At 40.4% G+C, this 27,160-nt stretch overlaps 1 protein-coding gene across 6 annotated transcripts in view; it reads right to left on the bottom strand.

Annotated features, from left to right (window-relative positions):
• The window catches only part of LOC103029501 (transcription factor 4), a 274,560-nt gene that overhangs the window by 196,092 nt on the left and 51,308 nt on the right, over positions 1-27,160 (bottom strand). For all 6 annotated transcript variants that reach the window (XM_022676294.2, XM_022676295.2, XM_022676293.2 and 3 more), the window contains one exon: positions 4,403-4,458. In XM_022676294.2, coding sequence (XP_022532015.2) covers positions 4,403-4,458 — 56 coding nt within the window. The remainder of the gene's footprint in view (positions 1-4,402; positions 4,459-27,160) is intronic.

The following is a 27,160-nucleotide window of genomic DNA, read 5'->3' as shown; positions in this document are numbered from 1 at the left end:
CGGGGTCTGACGCTAGCGTAGAAGCTAACGCTCTGGCATGCAGCTCAGATTCGCCAATTATAATCTCACAGCGTTCACTATTTTAAAAGCAGCCAAGACAATCAGGCCGTTCTTCGCGCTCTTATTTTCTCTCTTTTTTTTTTTTTTTGTTAATGTCCTCTGTGACGGACACTTCGGGATGCAGACAGCTACTTGGCAGTGAGGTGTTTGAGAAGACGGAACGCTGCGTGAGAGGACGTTGGAGAATTCCGCCTGATGCCCAGGCAGCCGTGTTTGATATGGTGCAAATTGGATTGTTGGAGAAGTTTGAGGATGTTCTCGCTGCCGGTGCCAGTTCGCCAAGCAAGCGGTGGCAGATCCATGTCACAGAGTGAGAGAGACACGTGACGTACAAAGAAAAAAAAAAGACAAGAAATTGGTGACAAAAATGTGGGCTTTAGCTGTTCTGAAGGAATTTTGCAGTTTTTCTTTCAGCTCTTAAAGAAAGTTGACATATTCCAGATAAGTTTTTGTAACTTGCGGCCATTTTAAGTCCAGGTGACTCCTAAAAACAAGCCTTGGCAGGACTGCGGTTACTCAGTAAACCTGCCACTAGACAGCAACTTTTCCAGTCAGTTTGGGAAATTTCTGGCCTGCTAGAGCTGCCCCGGTCAGCGTAAGTGATGCTGTGTTAAACAGAACTGCCTAGGAGCGACAACAGCCAGGATGCAGCAGAGCAGCAAACACAGAGAGTGGGATTGCCAAGAGCTGGCATGATCCTCTTGTTGCATCACTTACTACAGAACAACAATCCGTCTGTGGAAACAACATCAGCAGAGGAACTGAACATTGGGAGCTTTATGAAATGGCTTTCAGTGGCTGAGCAGAATCTAATTTTTGTATGTATTTTACACTATCGGATTTTCGCACTACTTTCGTAAGTAGCAGTAAAAGAGTTTCAGGTTAGTTCTCCAGCATCGAGACTGAAGCAGTATTAGCATTATCTGCTAACCGCACTAAGTGCTAGCTCGCTAGGTGAGTATATCGGACTGTAGCCTAAAACAAGCTACATGGGACAAACCACTAGCTAATATCGCGCTGGCTTACCAGAACACTCAGGGTTCCTCAGTGTAGTGCTGTCGGGCCTCTAGCGCTAGCAGTTATACGCTAATGCTAATGCTGCAGCACCCAGCCTTAGTGAAAACATTTTTTTTTTTAAGAATTAGCATTCCTTGTTCCTTACTAGTGTCACATAATGCACCAGAAAACAGACGTTTATTGATAGTGTGCCATATAATCTGGTGCACCGTACAGTGCGAAAAATACATGCCAAAAGTCATGGGACAGTAAAATGAACATAAAGTGGTACACCAGGGGACAGCTTGAGAATGCCCACATTTAAATAAGTTTTAAGGTGTTATCTTGTGAATGAGGCTAAACATTGGTCATCGTGCTCCTATCGAGATTTGAATCATCTGAGTTAGAGTGAGGCCCATTATGATAGTGGGTGCCATATAGATGGGACATTTAAGAAGCAATAGGTGGCCCGTGAGGTTGTTTGAACTATTATAAACGATAATCAAAAAATATATATATATAAAATGCTTCTCTGGTGAGCTTTTGTTTACATTCCTACCCTGTCTGTTGCGCTCAGTGTGCCTTTAGTTTATGCCCATTCTCGTTTTTCTGCTCGTTCTTGGGCTCCCTATCTCCTTATAATGATGTTTTTTCCCAGCCGTGCCCCAATTCACTAGCCGGGGCAGCGGTAGTGTATTGGACCACGACACTGACAACTTCAACAACCCTCTGGGCTGGAGAGCTACTAGTCTGTAGCAATTTTTTTTTTGTGTAAAAGGAAAACATCTGGCCCACGGGCAAATTTAATTGAAGACCCCTGATATATAAGCGGGTGACTACACAAACTCAAAGACTGGAAAGTCAAGTGCATTGTCTTCACGGCTTCTTGTTACATCTCCTACTACAGACATCCAAACTGCCTCTTGAGGCAACTCCAGAGAGGAACTGAGCATCAGGAGCTTTATAAAATAGGTTTCCCTAGCCGAGCAGCTGCACACAAGCCTAAGATCACTGTGGGCAATTCTGATGAATCACGCTGCAGTCTGGCGGTCTGAGAACATTGAGTACCAGACTGCTGCAACAGTACAGTCTGGTGGAGGATGATGATGGAGGTTTTGGGGTGTTTTTTTCAGGATTTTGCCTCAGATCTTCAGTTTAGCTAAAGAAAAATGTTTAAAATACAGAAAACTAAGACATTTACAGTTATATGCATTCAGCCTTAAGGCAACAGTTTGGAGAAGACTTCTTGTTTTAGTTTGACAGCAAGTGGTCTACACAGAACTCATTGGCTATATTCATACAGAAAGTGGCCCAACTGTAGTTCAGCTGTTTACACCATCTTTTTAATGTCACTGATACGCATGCTCAAAATGAACGATGCTTCACGTGAAGTTTCGGTTTCATCCTTGCCAGAATCACGGTACATGAAGTTCAGTTCAGTGACAGTTGGGCTTATTACAGAGAATTCGCTCGAGCTCACTGTAAAAAGGAAATATATTCAGCCACTAACACTTCTTTAGTTTGTGTGATTTAATTTAAGCTTTTTTATTTTAAGTTGCTGCTACAGCCATGTTTTTTTATAGAAATTCTCAGAAATATCTCACTAAAAGTCGAGCTCTGAAACTGTGAGTAAATTAGAGGGTATAGAGTTCACCCCCTAAGGCTAGCCAGTGTCGTAAGACTACATTTGCATCTAAGATGCTGAGAGGAACGTGGAAAGTGCTTGGGTCAGCATGTCCTTCACCTCATATCTCTAATTTCTGCTGATGGCAGACACGCAGTTACCTTACACGACCCTATCAGCGAGACATCTGACCTCCACAGACCTCCGGCCGAGCTGTTTACACTCAAGCTCACTAAACATGAAATAACAGAATCTGAGACCTGAAGCAGCGCCGACTTCACACACCTAAAGCCTTTAAAATCACAGACACAACAATCCAAAACCCACTGAACCAGTTCAGACCTTAATCACATCCAAACACAGCTGTTTACATTACTTAATACTATTACATAACTAAAAACTACAGATGTAAAGATCTACAGACACACAGACAGAAATAAGAGACATCAACAGACATAAAGATAGACATACACACAGACAGACAGACAGAGAGACAGATGGACAAATAGACAGACAGATAGATTGAATGGCTGATTAATGTACAGACAGACAGAAGGACAGAAAGACAGAGAGACAGATGGATAAATAGACAGACAGAGAGATTGAATGACTGAGTAATGTACAGACAAACAGACAGATGGATAAATAGACAGACAGAGAGATTGAATGGCTGAGTAATGTACAAACAGACAGAGGGACAGACAGACAGGCAGACAGAGTGAAAAAGATGGAGATAGAGACATGCAAACACCCAGACAGACACATGGAGAAACAGGCAGCTGAATAGATAGACAGTTGAGAGATAGAATGGTAAAATGAACAGACATACAGACGTACAGACAGATAGATACATAGACAGACAAGCAGACAGACAGAGAGATGGATGAATAGATAGATCAGAATCAGAGACAAATGGACAGACAGATAAAGAGACAGAAAGACAGATAGATGGACAGAAGGTCTAAATGATGGACGGACATAAGACAGAACGGCAGATAGAGACATACAGATAGACAGACAGACAGACAGACAGACAGACAGATAGATAGATAGATAGATAGATAGATAGATAGATAGATAGATAGATAGATAGATAGATAGATAGATAGATAGATAGATAGATGGCTAGAGAGTCTGAAAGATGGACTGAAAAAAGACAGACAGAATGACAAATAGAGATATGCAAACAGACAGACAGGCAGATGGATAGATAGACAGGCAGACAGACAGATGTAGAGACAGATATATACATAGACAGACAGACATAGAAATGGACAAATCGACAGACATGCAGATGGATAGATAGACAGGCAGAGAGATAGAATGGCAGACTAATGGACAGACAGACTGATGTACAGACAGATAGATACATAGACAGACAGACATAGAAATTGACAAATCGACAGACAGACAGACAGGCAGAAGGACAGACAGACAGTCAGAGGGATGAACCCAAAGACAAACAGACAGACAAACAGAGAGAAAGATGTGGACAGATGAATGGATAAATAAAAACAAACAGACAAATTAATAGATGGACAGACAGCAAGCCAGACAGAAAGACAAACAGACAGACAGCTAGATAGACAGCCAGCCAGCCAGCCAGAGCAAGACAGACGAAGAGACAGACAGATAGATGGATGGGCAGACAGATACTGTACACAATCAGAACACAGTCAGACAGACAGACAGACAGACAGAGTAACATAAGACAGGTCATACCTTCGCAATGCGTGTGCCGTTGCCCCAGGCCGCTGAGTTCACTCTTTCCTCCACATCTGTAGAAGAAACACACACACACACACACACATTAGATCCTTACCCACACTGACCTTTACATCTGTACACACACTCAGCATCTCACACTCACACACTCTCACACACTTAACGCGTGTTCAGATACACCCCCCACCATCCCGCCTTTCATCAGTTACAGTAATGTAAATCAGCAGTGAGGGAGTGATGAACAGAGCAAAGTCCATAAACATGATTTACACTAATTATTATTAACGACCCTCTGATGACATCATCACTCCTATACACTCCTTTATATCTATATTACATTAATATACAGATGCTCTGCTACTGTGTGCAGCTCTAATCCCTGCAGTGTCTGAAGACCGAGGCTTCTCATTCATTCAGCAGCACAATTAACATTCAATTCTTGTATTTAACCAATCCGTCGCTTCTTTAAGGAAAATTAAGTGGAGTAACTCCATTGTTCTGCAGGCTGGATTCTCTCACCAGTACAGTGTGTACAATAGGCTTTTGTGTATAGAACAGAAACATGGAAAAGTATGGAGAATATACATCCACCTTCAGAAATGTAGGACTTTAATTCAATACTGACGACAACTCAATAATTAATACAAAACACGAGGATCAACTGAGACTGCACACACACACATATATACATTAATATTTGTTGTAACTGGAACTGTTAAATACATGCTTTCTAATAGTTTTTAAAGTTTTTCAGGAACACATCTAGTTATTGGCATGATATCAATAGGTTCCAATAGGTTTATGCTTATCTGCTCCAAGGAGTCCTATTCTATTGGCTGTATTTCTCTACAGGGACTAGACAAGCTGTGTGCATGGTTACATTTGCACATTTGTGTCAGCATTGGATGCATTCATTACAATAGGTGTCCACAATGTATGCCCATAATGTGTGAATATATAAATACAGAAAGACAGGTACTGCAGGTGGATAGTTAAATAGAGAGGGTGGATGACCAAATAAATGGTGGATGGTGAATGAATGATGAGATGATTGAAGGTTGGCAGGAGAAGACGAATGTGGAGGCAGATTAAGAGATGGGTGGACAGAAGAAAGGAGGAATGAGATGATGGGAGGAAGAAAGGATGAGACAATAGTAGGACAGGATAATGGAAGGATGGTGGATGGGAGGACAGAGGAATAGACGGATGAGAATGAAGAATGAAGCAATAGTAGGAATGGAAAATAGAATTATGGAAGGAATGATGGGGAGAAAGGAAGAAAATTAGACAGTTAGAAAGACAAAATGATTATACAATGGAAGTTTGGAATGATAGGAAGGACAAAAGCTAGGGTAGGTGGATGGATGGGGAGTTGGAAGCACAGACGAAAGCAAGCATGAGAGGACAGAATGATGAAAGAATGAAGAGTGTGATGGACAGAGGAAAGAAGGATAAGATAATAAGATGATGGAAAGGTGGGGAGATGGGAGGACAGAGAAATTAAAGGATGAGAGGATAGGATGATTGAACATTTGAGAGACTGAAGATGAGAGGAATTAAAGGATAAGAAGACAGGGTGATGGAAAGATGGGGAAGAGTGAGGACAGAGAAATGGAAGGAAGAGAGGATTGGACAATAGAAGGATGGGGAGACAGAAGGTCTCAGGAATAGAAGGATAGGAGGGTAGGGTGATTCAAGAATGGAGAGATTGAAGGATAGAGAAAAAGAAGGATGAGAGGATAGGATGATTGAAGAATGGAGAGACTGGAAGATAGATGAATGGAAGGATAAAATGGTAGGATGATCGAAGGATGAAAAGACTGGAGGACAGAGAAAAGGAAGGATGAGAGGATAGGATGGTTGAAGAATGGAGAGACTGGAGGACAGATAAATGGAAGGATGAGAAGACAGGGAGATTGAAGGATGGAGAGACTGGAGGACAGAAGAATGGAAGGATGAGAGGATAGGATGGTTGAAGAATGGACAGACTGGAGGACAGATGAATGGAAGGATAAGATGGTAGGATAATTGAAGGATGGAGAGACTGAAGGACAGAAAAAAGGAAGGATGAGAGGATAGGATGGTTGAAGAATGGTGAGATGGGGAGAGACGAATGGAAAGAAATGAGGATAGGATGACTGAAGGATAGGCAGACTGGAGGACAGTGTAATGAAAGGATAAGAGGGTAGGGCGATGGAAGGTGGAAGGACAGAGGAATGGAATGATGAGAGGATAGAATGTTGGAAAGATGGTGAAACAGGATGACAGAGGAATGGAAGGATGAGAGAACATGGTGATTAAAGGATGGAGAGACTGGAGGACAGTGGAATTGAAGGACGAAAGGAGAGAACAATTGAAGGATGGAGAGACTGGAGGACAGAGGAATGAAAGAATGAGAGAACAGGGTGATTGAAGGATGGAGAGACTGGAGGACAGTGGAATTGAAGGACGATAGGAGAGAACAATTGAAGGATGGAGAGACTAGAGGACAGAGGAATGGAAGGATGAGAGGATAGGATGGTTGAAGCATGGAGAGTCTGGAGGAGAGAGGAATGGAAGGATGAGAGGACAGGGTGATTGAAGGATGGAGAGACTGGAGGACAGTGGAATTGAAGGACGATAGGAGGGAACAATTGAAGGATGGAGAGTCTGGAGGAGAGAGGAATGGAAGGATGAGAGGATAGAGAGATAGGAGGATGAATGAATGGAAGGAAGGGATGATGGACAGAGGTAGGGATGGGATGAGGGAAGGATGGGGAGTAAGTGGGAATTGGGGAGAGGACTAGGGGTGAGGGGTTGAGGAAATTCAATCAAAGCTGAACTGAATCCATATTTATGAATGTATATATTTATATTTATATTTATATGAATGTATTTGGAGGGATCTGAGCTGGCAGTAATGCAGTAATGCTGATAACACTGGAATAGCTTAAAATCATAGCTTAACCCCCCCTAAAACCATCTCACACACACACACACACACACACGGGCAGACCTGTATTGGGCACTCTGAACTGAAGACTGCTGTTCAGCTAAAATATCATTTAATATTATTAATAACTGTGATTTATATTCAGTTATATTTAACTGTGTTTATGTAACCTCATGCACTGTGATTCTCTAATGCTAAACTGAATCTTCACAAGCCAAGCAATACTGATGGTTACAATATATACAATACAATACATTATACAATATATTTTTGTTATTGTTATTGTTTTTGTTGTTGTTGTTGTTGTTGTTACTACTACTATTAAGGACGGATCACTGTATGGATTTAGAACAGTGTCAGAAAATAGTTAGAGAGAGGTAGGGGGAGGTAGAGAGTAACAGAGAGAGGGGTAGAGAGAGAGATAGAGAGTGAGAGAAGTAGAGAGAAAGGTAGAGAGAGATGTAGAGAGAAAGAGGTAGAGAGAGACGTTAAAGGAGAGGTAGAGAGAGAGGTTAAGAGAGGTAGTGGTAGAGAGAGAGGGGTAGAGAGGAGCAGAGAGGTAGAGAGAGTGGGAAAGAGAGGTAGAGAAATTGGAAGAGAGGCGTAGAGAAACGGGAAGAAAGAGGTAGACAGAGAGAGAGATAGAGAGAGGAGCAGAGAGAGGAGTAGAGAGAGGCAGAAATGGTAGAAAGAGGTAGAGAGAGTGGCAGAGAGAGGTAGAGAGGTAGAGTCCACTGTTAATATGCTAGAATTAAATGACTTGTTAAAGTCAGAGCGAGAGCTGTGTGTGTGTGTGTGTGTGTGTGTGTGTATCAAAGAGTTTACGCACGTGTTTGTGTGTGTGTGTGTGCTCCCTAATGCTCCTCCGTCAGTAGGTAATGAGGTTAGAGTGACAGATGAATGTGTGTGTTTGTGTGTGTGTTTGTGTGAGTGTGTGTGTGTGTGTGTGAGCCCAGATCAGATTAAAGCAGGCTGACGTTAAACAGAGATGTATTAATACACTTACACCCCTGTTCCAGACACACACACACACACACACACACACACACAATGTGTTTTGAGAAGGACTGTAAGAGAAAAGGAGAGAGAGAAAGAAGAGAGAAAAAGGAAAGAAAGAAAGAAAGAAAGAAAGAAAGAGAGGATAAGAATGAAAAAATATTAAACAAAGACAAAACAAGAACCAACAAAAAGGAAATAAAAGAAAAAAATAAAAGAAAGTGCACAAACAAAACGTAAAAGAAATTGTGACACAAAACAAACGCAAAAAAACAAAGAAAGAAAGAGCGAAAAAAGGGAAATCAAGGAACAAATCCCAAAAAAAAATTAAGCAGCAAATAAAGTCATTAGTAAAGTAGCTTTAAAAAAATAAATAAACAAATAAAACAAAAAAGACCTGAGAGAAAAAGACAAACAAAAAGGTTGAAAACCAGAGAAAAGTAAAACAAAAGAAAGAGAAAAAATAAAAAGATTAAAGAATAAAAAATGAAGAAATATATAAGCAGAGAAAGAAAAGAAAGAAAAATAAAACCAAACAAACGGGTAAATTTACTGTACACTTCTTTACTTTACACTCCTTCACTGAAAACTCCTTCACTTTCACTCCTTTGTTTTACACTCCTTCACTTTACACTCCCTAATTAAACACTTCTTTAGTTCAAACTCCTTTACTTTACACTCCTTTATTTAACACTCTCTCTCTCTCTCTCTCTCTAGTTCACCCTCTTGCTCACTCTCTCTCTAGCTAACTCTCTCGCTCACTCTCTCACTAGTTCACTCTCTCGCTCACTCTCTCACTGTCCTTTAATGAAAGCATGTCTCACAAATCCATCTTGTTGCTGTCGGCAACCGGGTCATACAGTGGCACCTTTGTGGCAGGTAGGGCTTACAAAGCACCTGTCCATGCACACACACACACACACACACACACACACACACACACGTCACTCTACTTCATGACCCATAACCCTCTGCTTTGGCCCAGTGATGCCCCCACCTCTCTAGAGCTTAATAAAGAACGCAGGACAAACACACACACACACACACTGGTGGTGATGTATGGGAGTGTGTTTACGAACTCTGAGGGACAATCTGAGTGATGATAGGCTGAAAGATGGGCAGCGGAGGACATGGAGTGTTTAAACACCGCTGATAGGTCAGTCCGTGCTCAGATGGACGCAGTGTGACGTTAATAATCCTGCGGTTCGGCTCGTGAACCGGCTCGCCACCGCCCGCTACGTTCTGTGGTGTGTTAATAGGGCTTAAAACACCACCTTACACCCCCTCAACAGTCTATTTTCACGCCTTGCACCCACACTGTTTTTGAATCTATCTACACTGATGGGTGTGGTGCTCTGGAAATTAGGTGTTTTCAGGTCAATTTCTGACATGTTGATATCTTGGCAGCGGAAAACACAGATGCACCACTGACTGAAATAAACCTAGACAACAGTCAATCATTAGAGTCCATTCCTATATGTGCTATGCGCACTGCAGGGCACGAACCCGACTTTTAACTCAACAATAAACAGAATAAAGAATAAATTAACATTGCTTTTCCTTTAAATGATCTGCTGGTTCAAAGCGTGAACGCGCAGGTCAATATCTTCTGCTGAGACGCACAAAAGTGCTGCGCTGTTAAGATACGAATGTGCCAAAGTCAGAGAATAGAAGAGAATAGCAAGTGACACCCTGATTGGTTCATTTCACGTTACGCCCAAAACATACTCATGATTAATTAAGAGAATTAGTACATGCCTTTTGCGCTTTTCGAGCTGCACAAGGCATATTTTTTTTTATCTATCTGCTTTCTGTTCCTTTTTTTTTGCTCTTAAATTTCTTCGTCCACACGAGTTGGCGCTCATCGAAAAAAAGAGAGGTTTGTTTTTGTGATCCATGAACAGACTAGGATTAACCTAAACAAACTACGATACATAAAATGGCTAGATAAAGAGGCATCCCCAGCTGTTTAGCTCTGCTCTGCGAAGCTCAGCTCTGATTGGTCAACCTGGCATTATCGCATTTCAATGCAGCAGAAAAATGAACAGGTTCTGGTTAAAAAAAACAGACGCAGCATTGCAGTCAGTGCGTCAATAAGCTTTAAACATAAGCCAAAAATAAACAAGTGCTTGGTCCATTCGTATCCCATGTTGTGGTTGTTGTGATGTTTTAGGTGGTTGCAATGGTATCTCAGGTGGCCTCAGCCAACATAAACCTGCACAACATCCAGTCCAGTAGCTCCAAATGGCTCTTTGTTAGTTAAGCGATGCACTTTATGTGTACAGAAGATCTTTTTGTCTACTTTTACTGCCTACGTTATGCACTACGTAGGGTGCGGGAAGCCAATTGGGATTGAGCCAATCTAAGTATAAGCACCTGTAGTGGAACACCTGGGAGTGATTTGTGGAATGGAACGTGCTCCAGGAGTGCTGTTTAGTGATACTACTGCAAATGACCGTTTCACTGACCGGTAAATGCAAGCCATGTGGAAACACACACACACACACACACACACACACACACACACACACACACACAGCCTACTAGCTCAACAGCTCTATAGAGAGCCGCAGTAAGACTTGTCGCTTTAATATCTGGTGTTCGGCTGCTTTACATTACAAATGTCAGCTCCCTGCTATCAGAGCGCAAACCCAAACAAGCAGAGAGGACATGTTCACTCCTGCTGAAACACCACGCTAAGGCGAGATGTGTGTGTGTGTGTGTATGTGTGTGTGTGTGTGTTTCAGGCTCTGCTGTCAAAAACAGGTGCTTAAACAAAGACTGAAGATCAAGCCCATCTCTCTCTCTCTCTCCCTCTTTCTCCCTCTCTCTCTCTCTCTCTCTCTGAGAGCAGATGTGTGCAGATGTGAGCAGATTCCTCCAGTGCAGTGATCTGGGCAGCTGGCTGGAAAAAAAGCAGGGCGGAAGCAGCACAGAGGAATTTCAATCCAGCGCAAAAGAGCCAGATCGAGTGTGAGTTCACTGGAAGTGAGTTTAGTGAGGTCATCCAAGTGTTAGTGTAACCCTGCACAAACTACACACTATACGCCGATCAGCCATAACTTTATGACCACCTCCTCCTTTCTCTACTAAAAGGCGCATTTTAAGAGATACTTTAAAGCAGCACTAGGTAGGATTTCCTTGATTTTTTATCTTTTTAAAGAAGTAAAATTACAGCTTGAAACTCACTGCAGCGCTGCATTGAGGTGTAATAGGAGGAATAGCTGTGCTCTCCTGTCTGTGCCGGAGCTCCTCTGAACTCAAACCAGACTCTGTAAGTTTTCCAAGGTGGCCGCGACCAACGCTCGTGAGAACTGCGACCTGCTTTCCGACCTTTAGTTCTAACAGTTCTACAAGGACTACTGGTTCATTCTTTACAAACTAACATACAGACACTCTGGCAGGAGCTGGAAATGTGTCTGTGAAAGCCAGAAAGCGAGAAAGAGAAACTAATCTGCCTGAAACATTTATTACACTCTGTAACTGTAGGGGGAGCCCACGAGCACAAAATCTCAATCCTACCTAGTGTAGCTTTAAGGAACTTCTTATTTAGCCGGTCTCGCCGCTGGGTGGTGGGGGTCTAGCTATTTAAGTAAAGCTAAGCTAAGTAAACAGAACTGTGATAAAAAAAAGAATTTCTTTTAAAGTCAAACGAGTGCTGGATGTTAATCTGCACAGATTTCTTTCCTGAAAACTCTTTATTTGGGTGAGTAAAGCGCTTTCATTTTTTGTATTTACAGTAAGCTTAGATTTCTAAATTTCTCCCGCACTAAGGCTGGAGAATTAGCATTAGCGGCTAGAAAACTAGAGGAGGAACAACACAAACTGTGCAGCAACAAATTAAGAGCTTCTGTCTCTGACTAAACTTTATCTACAAGGTGGATTAGCTGTATAGGAGTGTGTAATAAAGGGGACAGTAAAGTGTGTAAAGTGTTTAAAATTCCAGCAGCACTGCTGCTCTTTCTGATCAACCCATACCAACAGAACTCTTTATTTTTGTATCTCTCTTGCTTTCTCTTATTCAATCTTTAGCTTTCTCCTCTTTTTCATTTCTTCTGTGCTATTTTACGCTATGATATCTCGCACTTTAAACTCTCTCTCACACTAGTTTAAGAGCATAACCCTTGTTCTTCATTCGTACTCCCCTTAATGAAAAGATTCAACTTTTTCTGTGAAAGACGTTTCATTTCCATTTAGACACAGCATTATGCAAATGAGAATGAGGAAAGGAGGTACTGTGCTTCATTAGCATTAGCATTAGCATGTCCTTTTTGCATTGTAAATAACTGCAGCACTAGCCAGAAGAGGTGTAACTGACCTCCTGATCACCCCCTGAGTTTTACAGTATGCAGTCCTAAGAGCAATGTCTTGTAACAATACTTAAACCCTTTTAGTGTTATATGGATCTATATATTTAAAAACTACCAAAAAAAAAAGCTCTTCCTTGTATCTGAAGTTTGATTTAATCAAAAGTGGTATTTAAGTAATGGTGTGTTAGGTTTACATGGTTCTAAATAGAACCACTAGTTTTACTAAGGAAACACATTAGAACCTAATTTTTAAATATGTATGCCATTGTTATAAAGATAAGTGATGACAAAGGCAAACAGAGAAAAAAGATAATAAACACATAAGCATCCTCTGTAGCTCCTCCCTAATGCTACAATATTCAAAATATGGTTTCAGGCATCAGGCAGATTACTTAGAATTAGTGCTGGATGGTATGACCAAAAATGTATATTACAGTATTTACAGTATTTACAGTATCTGATGGTTTTACAGTTTTTTTATTATATATGTTTTATTCATAACTGGATGTGTGACTTACTGTACTGTTAAGAGTACATATAATATAAAATATTAAGGCTTTAAATTAAGGCATTTATTACCATTGGATTTACTTTTTCTTACAAAATATATATAGAAATATATATAGAAATACATAAAGAAAACAGACTTCATTAGCAGCTAAAAATGTAATTTATACACCTTAAAAAGAGATACACCAACAACTTTAACGCAGCTTCGTTTACTAAACTTAATATTATAAATCGTTTTATAAACACTATAAGTATTCGAAGAGATATTTCTCAAACGTTTTATTTAATCTCAAATTAAATACTTTATTCTTGGAGCCATTACAGTATTAATATATTTAAAAGGCTGTCTTTTCTGAGTGAATAAGTACTGATTGCTGTTGTTTTTCTATTTTACTCAGATAGAAAACACTCATACCGTGAGGAACAGCAGCAGGAGCTCCTCAGATAAAGTGCTGTTCTCAATTCTCACCAGGCAGGACAGCAGTAGAAAAGTGCTTGACTTCACAGAGCTCCAAAAACTCCAGCAGAACTGCTGTGTCTGATCCACTTAAACCATCACAACACACACCAACAGACAGCTTCCTTGTGCGGCCACAGTTAATCCTGTTGGATGTGGTTTGTCCTTCTTGGTGGTATGCTGACATTACCCTGGATACCGTGGCTCTTGATACATCACAAAGACTTGCTGTCTTGGTCACAGATGCGCCAGAAAGACGTGCACCAACAGTTTGTCCTCTTTTGAACTCTGGTATGTCACCCATAATGTTGTGTGTGTTGCAATATTTTGAGCAGAACTGTGCTCTTACCCTGCTAATTGAACCTTCACACTCTGCTCTTACTGGTGCAATGTGCAATTAATGAAGATTGGCCACCAGGCTGCTCCAATTTAGCCATGAAACCTCCCACACTAACATGACAGGTGTTTCAGTTTCATTGTCCAACCCTGTAGAATGGATGTAGAAACATGGAGGTGGTTATAATAATACACTTGATCAGCGTATATAGTGACTTTTCACTTGACTTGGATGCCTAAAAACAAGTAAAATGGACTTGAAAACACACCTAGTTTAGATGCCTGGTTCTGCTCACCACCACTGTGAACATTTCTATTTAGTTATGTTTCACTAGAACAAAGCGTTTCACAGCAACAGCACTTTGACTGACTTGTGCACATCTCAACTGTTATACAGAATTCTGAAAAAAAATCAGTGGCGTGACGTCCCCTTTCAGCCACGCTTGTAAATGAATTCAATAGAAGTGTATTTCTGCTCTGTGTTACAGTTACAGAGTTTTCCATGTAGAGTGAGACATTAACAGCCCCATAAAATCCAACAGCCCAAAGGGGAGAAGGTTACACACACACACACACACACACACACTCTCACAGAAACACGCATTACATTATACACTGTGCAAACAGAGACACACACACACACACACAACCTGTGGCGTAAAAGTACTCCAAACCTAAACAATCCTGTCCCTGAAATATGGGCTGTTAAAAATCACACACACGCCCAGCCCAAAAGCTACTCAAACACACACACACACGCACATGCTAAAAAGCACGTTTAGCGGTTAGCCGCTGGCAGGGTGGCGGTAGCCGACTGTTTAGCGCCTCTCTTTTGCCTGCCCACGCGGCTAACTGAGCGGCTAGCAGGTTTAAAGTGGACAGGTAGGGCTGTGTTAGTTATGGCGCAGTTCCTGCCCGCTGCGCTAGCGTGCTATTTCAGCAGACGTGGGAAAGACCAGGACAAGACCAGGTGTTTAGCAAAAACAGACTACAGTTTACAGGCCTTAGCACAACCGCTAAGCTAACTGTGAAAAAAACGGTACATTTACTGTCTTACTCTACCTTGTGCTTCCACTCACTGGCCACTTTATTAGAAACATGTACTGTCTTGCTACCTTGTGCTTCCACTTACTGGCCACTTTATTAGGAACACCTACTATCTTACTTCATTGTGCTTTCACTCAGTGGCCACTTTATTAGAAACACCTACTATCTTACTCTACCTTGTGCTTTCACTCACTGGCCACTTTATTAGAAACACCTACTATCTTACTACCTTGTGCTTTCACTCACTGGCCATTTTATTAGAAACATCTACTATCTTACTAACTTGTGCTTCCACTCACTGGCCACTTTATTAGAAACACCTACTATCTTACTACCTTGTGCGTCCACGTACTGGCCACTTTATTAGAAACATCTTACTCTACCTTGTGCTTCCACTTACTGGCCACTTTATTAGAAACACCTACTATCTTACTACCTTGTGCTTCCACTCACTGGCCACTATATCAGAAACATCTACTATCTTACTACCTTGTGCTTTCACTTCCTGGCCACTTTATTAGAAACACCTACTATCTTACTCTACCTTGTGCTTCCACTCACTGGCCACTTTATTAGAAACACCTACAATCTTTCTCAACCTTGTGCTTTCACTTCCTGGCCACTTTATTAGAAACACCTACTTCTACAACCTTGCACTTTCTCTCACTGGCCACTTTATTAGAAACACCAGGAACAGTTGCATTGCTGGGGCTTTTACACACGTCTGATAGGTTATCAATGCAACAAGCCCACTAGCAAGAAATGTTTTGAGATGGAGTGTGTATGGTGTGAGAGAGTGAGAGAGCACAAGAGAGAGAGCACAAGAGAGAGAGAGAGAGAGAGAGAGTGGGAGAGATTCAGACTCATTAGTTCTTCCTCTACAACACTCGAGGGAGTGGGCTTCATTTCCAAGGCCCTGCTCCTTCCTGCTGCCACACACAGCCAGGGGTCTGGCTTTTGACCTGTGACCCTGCCATTCACCTCCACATCCACAAAACCCACCCCTCTGTTTAGCCAGAACAAGCACAAACTCTGTCTTACACAAACACACACCCTATACGCATATATCTTCACTTTTACTCTTCCATATCAAAACCCTTTGAAAACATCAGATGTAGCAGTTTATACCAGCAGTAGCAGTTTATAACTATCAAAATTGATATAGTATAACAGGATAACCACAAAAGTGTGTGTAGTATTACCACAAAACTTAAGTAGTATATAACTTTAGAAATGGATGCAAATGGATCTAGTGCAACCATATAAATAGTTGTAAGGTAATTATGGAAATGGGTTTAGCATAATTGTAAAAAAAGATGTAGCATAACTATGGAAATGGGTGAAGCACATCCACAGAAACACATGTAGCATAACCACTACATTGTTAGCCATTTAAATAAAAACAGATATGCTATTTGTGCGTTCGCTAATGGTAGAATGTGTGGTAAAGTGTTAGCTGGGTAGTTCAGCTAAACTTTTATGTGAAATTTCTCTACTGTTGTTCATTTTTTCCAGAGCTGTATATGTAAAAACCACAGCAGCAGTGGTTACAATCTACAGTTTGGACTCATTCAGTGTTTTTTTTATTTCTTTATTTGAGAGACGAAAACAATACAATTACATAGTAAACAAAAAGTTTTTGCCTTCACATTCCCCTGATTTAAACCTGATCAACTGAGTGATTTGAGGTGATTTAGGATGAGCTGGAGCTTCATAGCATGAAGGAAAATTAGCAACTATTTTTCAGCACCTCCAGGAACTCCTTCCTTTAAGACGCTGACTCTCCCTCGTGAAGACACTGAATATTCTGCAGGTGTAATTGTATAGCTTTAATGATCTTCAATATTAAATTTACAATGTAAAAAAAAAAATCATAAAAAGAAAGAAAAGACACTGAATGAGAGGAGCTGTGTCCATCATTCAGTCTAATGTTTAATTTATATCAATCATCGTGTACCAAGGCAGCTGGACGGATGGGGTAAGGGTACTTTCACATGTTCATGTTCAGTTTAATGCAAAGTTTGTAGTGATTAGAAGTGAACTTCACCTCAAAACATCACAGCTCTGCGTTTTCATAGCGTAGCTCTGCGGGAAGGCTCACACAGTTTAACTTAATGCTAATGTGACGGGGTTGTTTTCCCATTTCCCCGCATGAAAGGAGCGACAGCAGAAAGGAGGGTTTGGAACAGAAAGAGAGAAAGAGAGAGAGATAGCGTGAAAGCCTTGCACAAGAGAGAATGATAGAGAGAGAGAGGGACTGTTTCACCTCTCCCAGGACAGTCTATTAGCCATCCTCATCTTGATTTAACACGTTTGCGTGAGCAGGGAATTCATGTCCGCTATGAATAATTTATCCGTGTCTTTTATTTCCTCAGCTGCGGAATATCAGGGGGGAATAAGCAACAAAAAAAGGCAACAGGTGTTACGCTAACACTGGTTAAAAAAACACACAGCCTGACTGGTTTCCACAGAGAGAGAGAGAGAGAGAGAGAGAGAGAGAGAGAGAGGGAGAGAGGGAGGGAGGGGGGCGATAGAGGGAAAGAGAGAGAGAGAGAGAGAGAGATAGAGAGGGGTCAGCAAGCCGATAGCCCGCTCGGAATAAGATCAAACCGTAATCGAGTCGAGAAGAAAGGGGCTTTTTTGTCGTTGTGGTTTCCTCTCCGATAACCCATCGGGCCTTATCGCACTGCGTACGTGTGTGAGTGTGAGTGTGTGTGAGTGTGTGTGTGTTAGTGCGTTTCTACTGGATGCCGCTCAGTCCTGAATAAAAGCTCAAGGAGAGAGACTCTGTGTTTATCTCCCCCCCTCGGAGGGGGAAAAAAAACTGATCCCTCTATCTCCCGGGCTCATCTGTAACAAGCAACGCGAGAGCATTCAGGGCGGATGAGTGCAGAGATGGAACGATAGCGCTCCGCACTCAAGACGGAGGGAGAGCCGGATCAGCCTCCGCGCCCGTTTTTCCCGCTGGGCCGACGGAGAAGGTGATTTATGCCCCGCCGCCGCCTCTCGGAGACACGACCGCCCGTGAAATGAGCACGCAGTGGGTGCATCTGTCCAGCCCGCCACACAAACCCGACCAGCAAAACAAGAAAATGTCTGTTTCAGACCAGACTGTCTGTGATTGCTCTATTCAGACAATATGACTGACCTTAACAGATCATCATCAATCCTTTATATCAGTCAATATATAGAAATAGAAATAGGTAGAGCATTATAAAAGCAGCTGTAGAGTTTCACTATACTGGAGAAAGTGCTACAATAGTGGATGACAGTAGTGCTACAGCAGTGACGCAAAGTTATAACAGTGAATGTAGAGTGTTAATTTAGTAAATGTAGAGTCACAACAATGAATCCACAGTGTTAAATCAGTAGTAGATGATAGTAGTAGATCAGTAGTAGATGATAGTAGTAGTAGATGTAGAGTTGCAACAATGAATGCAATGTTAAAATTGTGGATGCAGAGTGTTAAACTACTAGATGCAGAGTTACAATCGTGAATGCAAAGCTACAATAGTGGATGTAGAGTGATAAAGTAGTAGGTGTTGAGTTATAACAGTGAATGCACAGTTACAATAGTAAATGTTCAGTTACAATAGTGGATGTAGAGTCACAATACTGCATGTAGGGTTACAATAGTGGATGCAGAGTTACAGTAATGGATGTAGAGTTACAATAGTGGATGCAGAGTTACAGTAATGGATGTAGAGTTACAACAGTGGATGTAGAGTTACAATAGTGGATGTAGAGCTACAATAGTGGATGTAGAGTGTTCAGATAGTGGATCTAGATTAACAACAGTGAATAAAGAGTTACAATAGTGCATGTTGAGTTACAATAGTGGATATAGAGTTACAATAGTGGATGTAGAGTTACAATTGTGGATGTAGAGCTACAATAGTGGATGTAGAGTGTTCAGATAGTGGATCTAGATTAACAACAGTGAATAAAGAGTTACAATAGTGCATGTTGAGTTACAATAGTGGATACAGAGTTATTATAGTGAATGTAAAGTGTTAAACTATTAGGTGTGGAGTTACAGTAGTGGATCAATAGCAGTAAAGTAGTAATTTACAATAGTTCCAATAGTGTAACAATAGAGTTATTACATTAGTTGCTTTACAGCATTAAACTAGTGAAGGTAGTGTAAACGCTGTATTTTTTTCTAAAGCGTTCAGGGCAACATTGGAGTTCCCCTGTTCTCATGCTATGAAAGGCAGTGTCTGTTAGATCCATTCTGAGATTTCCCCTTTTATTTATTGACCAATTAGAGATGCCCTGCAGGCATTCCTCGCTTTCATCATCGCGCTCATAAATCCCGGTGACTGATCGGGCCTTTTTCTGGGCGGAAAATAAGCTGCATATGACGACGGACGCACAACATCGACTTAATGGATCTGAAAACTCTGCTATCCTAAATCTTACGCCATGTCGCGCAGCAGCCAGCTCGCTTTCATCCTTTCATTCTCTCTTCATTCCTTCTGCACGTGAACCTGATCCGCCGCTCAGTCGTGACCCGTAACCTCAGGCTCAGTTTTTACAGTCTTATTGGGTATTGTTCGTTCGGCTCTGAAGTTCTAAACGGGTTTCAACGTCTCCAGACGAACGTTCTTCAGCGAAAATCAGGTTACATCAAATGAGGCGAGAGAAACTAAGCCTTACCGAGCTGCCCCTGCAAACAGAGCAGAACCTGGTGTAGAAAAAGAGGAAGCTGGAGGCCGTATCTCTGCTAGAATCTCCCTGAATTAGTAGCGAATGCTCTCGTCGGCGTGTAGCTGGGTTAACCGAGCGCCGTCCCGCAGCGCTGCACTTCATGACAAACCCACAACTCCTAACGGGTCTCTCCCAAAGCCTCGACGCACCTGTTCATCACCAAAGGAAGTACTCGCTCTCTCTTTTTCTGTCTCGATTTCTCTCTATCTCTCTTCTGTTCGTTGGTGGTGGTTTTTGATTCTCTGATTCGGGCTCCGCTGCAGATGGCTGGGCTGTTTTTTTTTTTTGAGAGGGAGGTTTTTACCACCTCCCCCTAAAAACTCACTTAAAGAAGTTGCAGCTTCTGCCTTTAGAAACAAATAAGGAACAATATCAGAAAACCTCCTCAACGTGAAACTTCTAAGACATTAGATAATCAACCATCACCCAATGAACATACTATAATCAAAAGATTCAGATAATCTAGATCAATTAATCAAATCCCTCTGTGAAAGCAACCTGGCTGACTGTCAGTATAGGATGCTGGTGATCTTCAGGCCCTCAGGTTGCACTACTTGTACTGTATTAATTTCTCGAAAAAAACGTACCTGCTTATGTGGATTCTGATGCTGTAAGATGGCATTAGAGCAGATTTAGTCATCTAAGACATCTAAGGATCTGCAGAACGCTGCAGACACATTAAAGCACAGCTATAAATGCTCACAATGGTGTAGGCCACTTGTAAAGGTTATGCCGTAGACTCTGCTTTGACGCAATGCACAAGTACAAGTCGATGTTAAGGCTATTTCAAACTCCTAAAAACCATGGAAAAGATCCACTAAAAAGAGCTAAGGTTTAAAAAAAAGAGAACCTCCAAAGTGAAAATTCAGGTCAACCACTAAGTTAAAACAAAATAAATTAGACAGACAGACAGACTAAAGCTAAAATCAAACTGAGACCTTATTAATTTCCAAAGACAGAGCCACTAAAAGGAGCTAAAAATGAAAAGGAGAACCTCCCTAAAATCCAGAGAAAGAAACACTAAACTGAGCTAAAATTTAAAAAGAAAACTTCCCTAAAATCCAGACAAAGAGCCACTAAGGAGCTAAAAAATCAAAAGGAGAACTTCCCTAAAATATAGAGAAAAAGACACTAATTGGAGCTAAATATCAAAAAAAGACCTTCCCTACAATCCAGAGGAAAAGCTAAAATCAAAAGGAGAACTTTCCTAAAATCCAGAGAGACACTAAACCGAGCTAAAATCAAAAAAAGAACTTCCTTAAATCCAGAGAAAGAGACACTAAAAGAGCTAAAACTCTGAAGGAAAACAACCAACAGTACGAGGAAGGACCACTGCAGGAAACTCCTAAAGAGCATAAAAAGAACCTCTGTTATCTAAATTGTTTAAAATATAATAATAAATAATTTTAACTAATTTAAAATACAAAACTTCATGAGTGTTTATACTGTGGTCTAAACTGATACACCACCTTAAGCATCAAAACACTGGAGAAGAAAGCAGAAGTGAAGCTTAAACCCTTTTTTTTTTTTTCAGAAAAAAAACAACAGAAAAACTGGTCCAATTCCAAATCCTCAAAACTGTTACATCACAGTTTTGACATTTATATTTATTCCAACATTTTCATAAACTCTGGCTTTGATCAGTGCTAAAGAGAAACAGTACAATGTGACAGCGACTAATGTGTGCTTCTTTAAGTTTACAAAGTATGATGCTAGGCTAACATGCTATCAAACCCAGGCTAAGACTGTCACTGAGTGAACACACAGCCAAATCCTCTTTGTTTGAAACATAAACATAACTCTCTCTACATCCCTCCTTCTCCTCTCTTCTTTCTCTCACTTATTTTCTTCTCCTCCTTTCCCTCTTCATTTTTCCCTCCTCTTCCTTTCTCTGCCTCCTAACTTCCTTTTCCTCTCCTTTCTTCCAGTCCCTCCCTCTGTTATCTCTCTCTCTGTGTATCTCTCTCATTCTCTCTCTCTCTCTCTCTCTCTCTCTCGGGGGTAGAGGAGAGTGAAATAATGAGGCTGCAGCTTCGCTCTTTGAAAGTGAGTAGAAGAAGCTCTGACTCCTCGCGCCTCGGCTTTCTCCGCCCTAACACCTGGCCCGGTGTCTGCCTGTGTGTGTGTGTGTGTGTGTTTGTGTGTGTGTGTGTGTGTGTGTGTGAAGGACCCTTTTCCGCAGGGGAGCTGCAGAGACACTGTAAAGGAACTGCAGACAGAGAGAAATAGAGAGAGAGAGAGGTTGAGGTTTAAACCAATGGCCAAGAGAGCCTTGCCAACAGGTTCTCTCTCTCTCTCTCTCTCTCTCTCTCTCTCTCTCTGTCTGTTTCCTGTTGGTAGAGCACAGTGTCTGCCTAAAATTAGAACATCTGGAGACACAGAGACATTTATAGACAGAGAGATGGACAGAAGAAAAAAATAGAGAAGAAAGAAAAAGAACGACTAAGAAACTGAGAGAGAGTAGAAAGAATAAAAGAGAGAGAAAAGTGCATTGGAGAGGTCAAAGGGAAGGAAAATAGAGAAAGCTAGAGAAGATAAAGAGAGAAAAACAATGAAAAAATGGAAAGAAAGAAAAAGAAAGAAGAGAGAATATAAAATATGGAAGATAGGGAACATAAAATAGAAAGAAGGGGAACAAGGGAGCAAAAAAAGAGAAAGATAATGAGAGAGAAAAGAATGAATAAAAGTAAGGGAAAGGGGCAAACGTGAGGGAGAAATATAAAAAAGAGAGAAAGAAAAGTGAACAAAAGAGAAACAAATAAAAGAAACACAAAAAGAAAAAGTGAATGAGAAAGAAAAAAGCTAGAATGAGAAAAGAGAGGATACAAGAAAAGGAAATGTATAAACTGTGTGTGAAATATGAGAGAGAAGAGTAAAAGAGAGAGATAAAAAACAAATAAAGAAAAGAAAAGAGAGGGAGTAACAAAAAACAGAAATGAAGAAAGAAGACAGCAAATCACTGAAAAGAGAGAATAAATGAAACAAAGGAAATAAAGGAAACAAAAAGAAAGTAAGAAAGATAAGATAAAGAATGAAAGAGAGAAAGAGAGAGAGAGAGAGAGAGAGAGAGAGAGAGAGAAAGAGAGAGAGTCTGGGCTTGTCTGGGCCGCAGCTCTGCTGTTCTGTCGTTTCTCTCTGTTAGTTTTTTCTCCTTTTGTTCAAAAAACAGATTAAAGCAAAAAACAAACAACAGACTGGAGAGTTAACGGCACGCTAAACTGCGGGGGGAGAAAGCGGAGAGAATGGGCGAGCGAGGGAAACTACTTTCATATATTAGAAGAGAGAGGCAGGGACAGAGGGATAGAAAGATAGAAAGAGAGAGAGAGAGAGAGAGAGAGAGAGAGAGAGAGGAAAGGTAAAAAAAAAAATAACGATTAGCAAGTTGAAACATGGCTAAGTTGAATGAATGGCTCTGGGTTTAAAGGCAGCGCTACAGATGCCAGTCCAAACCGGCAGATTCGGGATATTAAGGAGACATTTTTCACAATAAGGGAGGGAGGGAGGCTTTTGACGGCGCTCAGCATTCAGACAGCGGCATGTGAAGCTGTGCCAAAGCGGCCCTCAGATCTCCACACACACACACACACACACGCAGACACACACGACCTCGCTCGGCCTACGCGGCTGTCCTGAAACACGCGTGTGCATGTAAAAGCATGCAGGTCGTCTGGGAATGAAGGACAGGTAGACACACACTATACACGGACATTTCGTCAGTGTTTGGTGTCCCATTACTTTTGCCATGTCCCATGAAAGCTAAAGGCTGCTGCACTGACCTGTGGGATATGTGCAAAATGTCTTCAGAATTTAATGTAAATTTGATTTCTGCCAGATTTCCCTGTCTGTTCCCCTTTAGGAAATTCTTGCCAGAAGCTGCCGGTCACGATCATTACAACCCACTGTGAGCTGAGCTGTCCACTGTAGGTGGTAATGCCTTCAATGTCATAATCTCAGTACATACTATAATACTATAATACTGAAAAAAATGATATTAATATTGATATTTGAGCAAATAAGCGATTCTCGAGTACATTTTTTTCATTTAAACTTTAGGGTACCACTTTGAAATAAGACTACCCTTATAAATGGCTTATAAATGGTTAATAAACTAGATTATTAACTATTATTGATTAGATTGTAAATGCCTTAAACCATTGATAAGCAGTTACAACACATCAATTAAAAAGGAAACAGTGATCCATTGTTTGCTTAGTCATTTAATTTATAGTAGTTGAACATACTTATAAATATATTATTATGACAAGTTTAATGCTGATTGATGGAAAATATAACGTAAGATCAGTATCTAGATATATCTGAGTGTGGAATCACTACTTTGCCATTTTTTTTAACTCACGGTTGTCACCCATGCTGGTATTTATTTATTAACTGCTTATTAATGAGTTTTAAAGTATTTGCAGCCTAACCATTAACCATTTATAACCTCCTTTAAAAACCATTCATAACCCCTTTATAAAGGTAGTCTTATTTTAAAGTGGTTCAAGTTTTTTTGTTCGTAAACAAACAGTACTTTTTAAGCCTTTCTAATCTTTAATGGTACATGGCAAAAGTCATGGGACACAATACTAGTTCTTATGCAGTTATGTTTGGGCAGAACTCAGACAAGTGCACATGTAAGATTAAGACTTTTGGAACAAAATAAGTAATACAGAGAGTAATCAGAATAAACAGGGTTAATACTAGTGAACTAGAGCCAATAGGAGAAAACATATCAGCATTGATATGAACAGTCTAGAGTAGAGGTGGGCGATATGGCCCTAAAATAATATCACAATATTTCATGGTATTTTTTACGATAATGATACACTTGGCGATATGATAAAATACACTATACATGGTAAGAAAAAAAAAATATATATATATTATTACGCACAATATAATACTGCACACCCCTAAGTGAGACATTAAAAAATACACGAATTTTAACAGATTTGTAACAGAATAAATAAATGTAAAAAAATAAATGATACTGGACGGATATAATCTGTCTCTAGTATATATATAATGGGAAATCGGATGGGTGATATGGCACGATATTTTAGGGTATAATATCGTTCACGGTATTTAAAATTGTTGACGATATTATCGTGTACGATACAATATGGCACACCCCTAGTTTAGAGTTTGGTACACAGGCAGACAGGCAAAACAGGGCAGTCAAAAACCAGGGTCAGGGTACATGGAAAACGGTAATACACGGAAGTCAAACAAAGGCAAAGGGAAATGCGTTGTAATGCTGGACAAACCAAAACAATACTCAGCACTGGAGCTGAGTTCTGAGCAGTCTTTTATACCTGCTCTCCAGGTGTTAGTACTCAGGCGAATGACTTCCTGGAGGCATCACATGATCGTGGGTAGTGTAGTCCTGTGAGTGGAAATCGCAGGTAGAGCTGAGTGTGGGGGGAAACAGGAACGTTTTCAGCGCCATGCGTGACATGTGTCTAGGACTGGCTTTATAACTAATTTTATTTGGACAATGTCTTGTTCCAAAGGCATGCAATAAATGATATTAATCTAAGATAACGTTATGCTGATGAAAATATAGTAGAATAATAATAATAATGCAATTACACCACTTTAAAGAGCAATGAACCTTTTATACTATGTATCTATCAGTGTGTGATTATGTACACTAAGGGAGGTAGCTTTACTGTCCATATCAATATCAAAAATATATCATACTGATCAAAATTAAGAAATATATTGTGATATAAATTTTGTCCATAACATCCAGCCATGTAAAAATGGTTCTGTAGTGCGCCACAAGTAATCATATACTTACTGCCACCTGTACATAAAATAAAAACATTTAATAACAGAAAAGCTAACTTAACTAACTAATATGTTACACTGAGCGTACATACAGCAAAGATCAGCAGCGGATGTACACATCTGCATGTATTTTCACTCAGACATCACAGAGACATCACAGCAAAGCTGAGTAAACACCTCAGCAATGAAAGTAACACAACTTAGAAAAGCAACTAACAGGCTAACAGCTATATGGGTTTTAAATTGAAATGCTCACAGAGTCAGTAGAAGGCTGTGATATATGTGATATATGTGAAGTAAAAGTGTGTTATAGGCACAATTTACATTTACCTCAAAACACCAAAACTGTGAAAAGCCACATTAAATACGTGTTACAGCTACATTAGCACAGTGCTAACAGAGAGAAAGCTGCTTACAGTGTATTTTTTTTTTTAGAGAACAAAAAGATATTTCAATATGGATATAAAGGAATTCAATATACAGCTCTGGGGAAAAAAATTAAGAGGCCACTTAAAAATGATGAGTTTCTTTGATTTTACCATATTGAAAACTTTTGGAATATAAATAAAAAGGAAAGTGGATGATTACAAGCCATCAAACCAAGCTGAGCTGCTTGAATGTTTGCACCAGGAGTGCAGGCATAAAGTTATCCAAAAGCAGTGTGTAAAACTGGTGGAGGAGAACATGCCAAAATGCATGAAAACTTATTAAAAAACAGGTTTATTCCACCAAATATTGATTTTTGAAATCTTAAAACTTTATGAATGAGTATTTTTTTTGCATTGCTTGAAATCTTTTTTTTTTTTTGTTATTTCAGCCATTTCTTATTTTCTGCAAATAAATGCTTTAAGTGACAATATTTTTATTTGGAATTTGGGAGAAATGTTGTCCGTAGTTTATATAATAAAACAACAATGTTCATCTTACTCAAACATATACCTATAAATAGCAAAATCAGAAAAACTGATTCAGAAACTGAAGTGCTTTAATGGAAATACAGAACAAAACGGCTTCCATATTTGGAATGTGTCCAATACTGGACACATCACATACAGGGGTTGGACAATGAAACTGAAACACCTGGTTTTAGACCACAATAATTTATCGTCCTGACGGAAAGTTCTGTTGGAAACAGGAGAGTTGAGGTGCACATTGAATTCTGCCATGATTTGATCAGCCGTGGTTTTATGTTTTTTGGATACAATCCGGGTTAGCACCCGAACATCCCTTTCAGACAGCTTCCTCTTACAGCGTCCACAGTTAATCCTGTTGGATGTGGTTGGTCCTTCTTGGTGGTACGCTGACATTACCCTGGATACCGTGGCTCTTGATGCATCACAAAGACTTGCTGTCTTGGTCACAGACGCGCCAGCAAGACGTGCACCGACAAATTGTCCTCTTTTGAACTCTGGTATGTCACTCATAATGTTGTGTGCATTGCAATATTTTGAGTAAAGCTGTGCTCTTACTCTGCTAATTGAACCTTCACACTCTGCTCTTACTGGTGCAATGTGCAATTAATGAAGATTGGCCACCAGGCTGCTCCAATTTAGCCATGAAACCTCCCACACTAAAATCATGGGTGTTTTAGTTTCATTGTCCAACCCTTTTAATTTTTTTTAAAGTTTAGGTTTAGATTTAGGTGTAGATTCAGTTACTAAATT

The sequence above is a fragment of the Astyanax mexicanus genome, chromosome 17 (genome assembly GCF_023375975.1).
Source record: "Astyanax mexicanus isolate ESR-SI-001 chromosome 17, AstMex3_surface, whole genome shotgun sequence".
Taxonomy (NCBI): Eukaryota; Metazoa; Chordata; class Actinopteri; order Characiformes; family Acestrorhamphidae; genus Astyanax; species Astyanax mexicanus.
The sequence above is the reverse complement of the archived record's forward strand: the minus strand, read 5'-3'. Positions and strand labels throughout refer to the sequence as shown.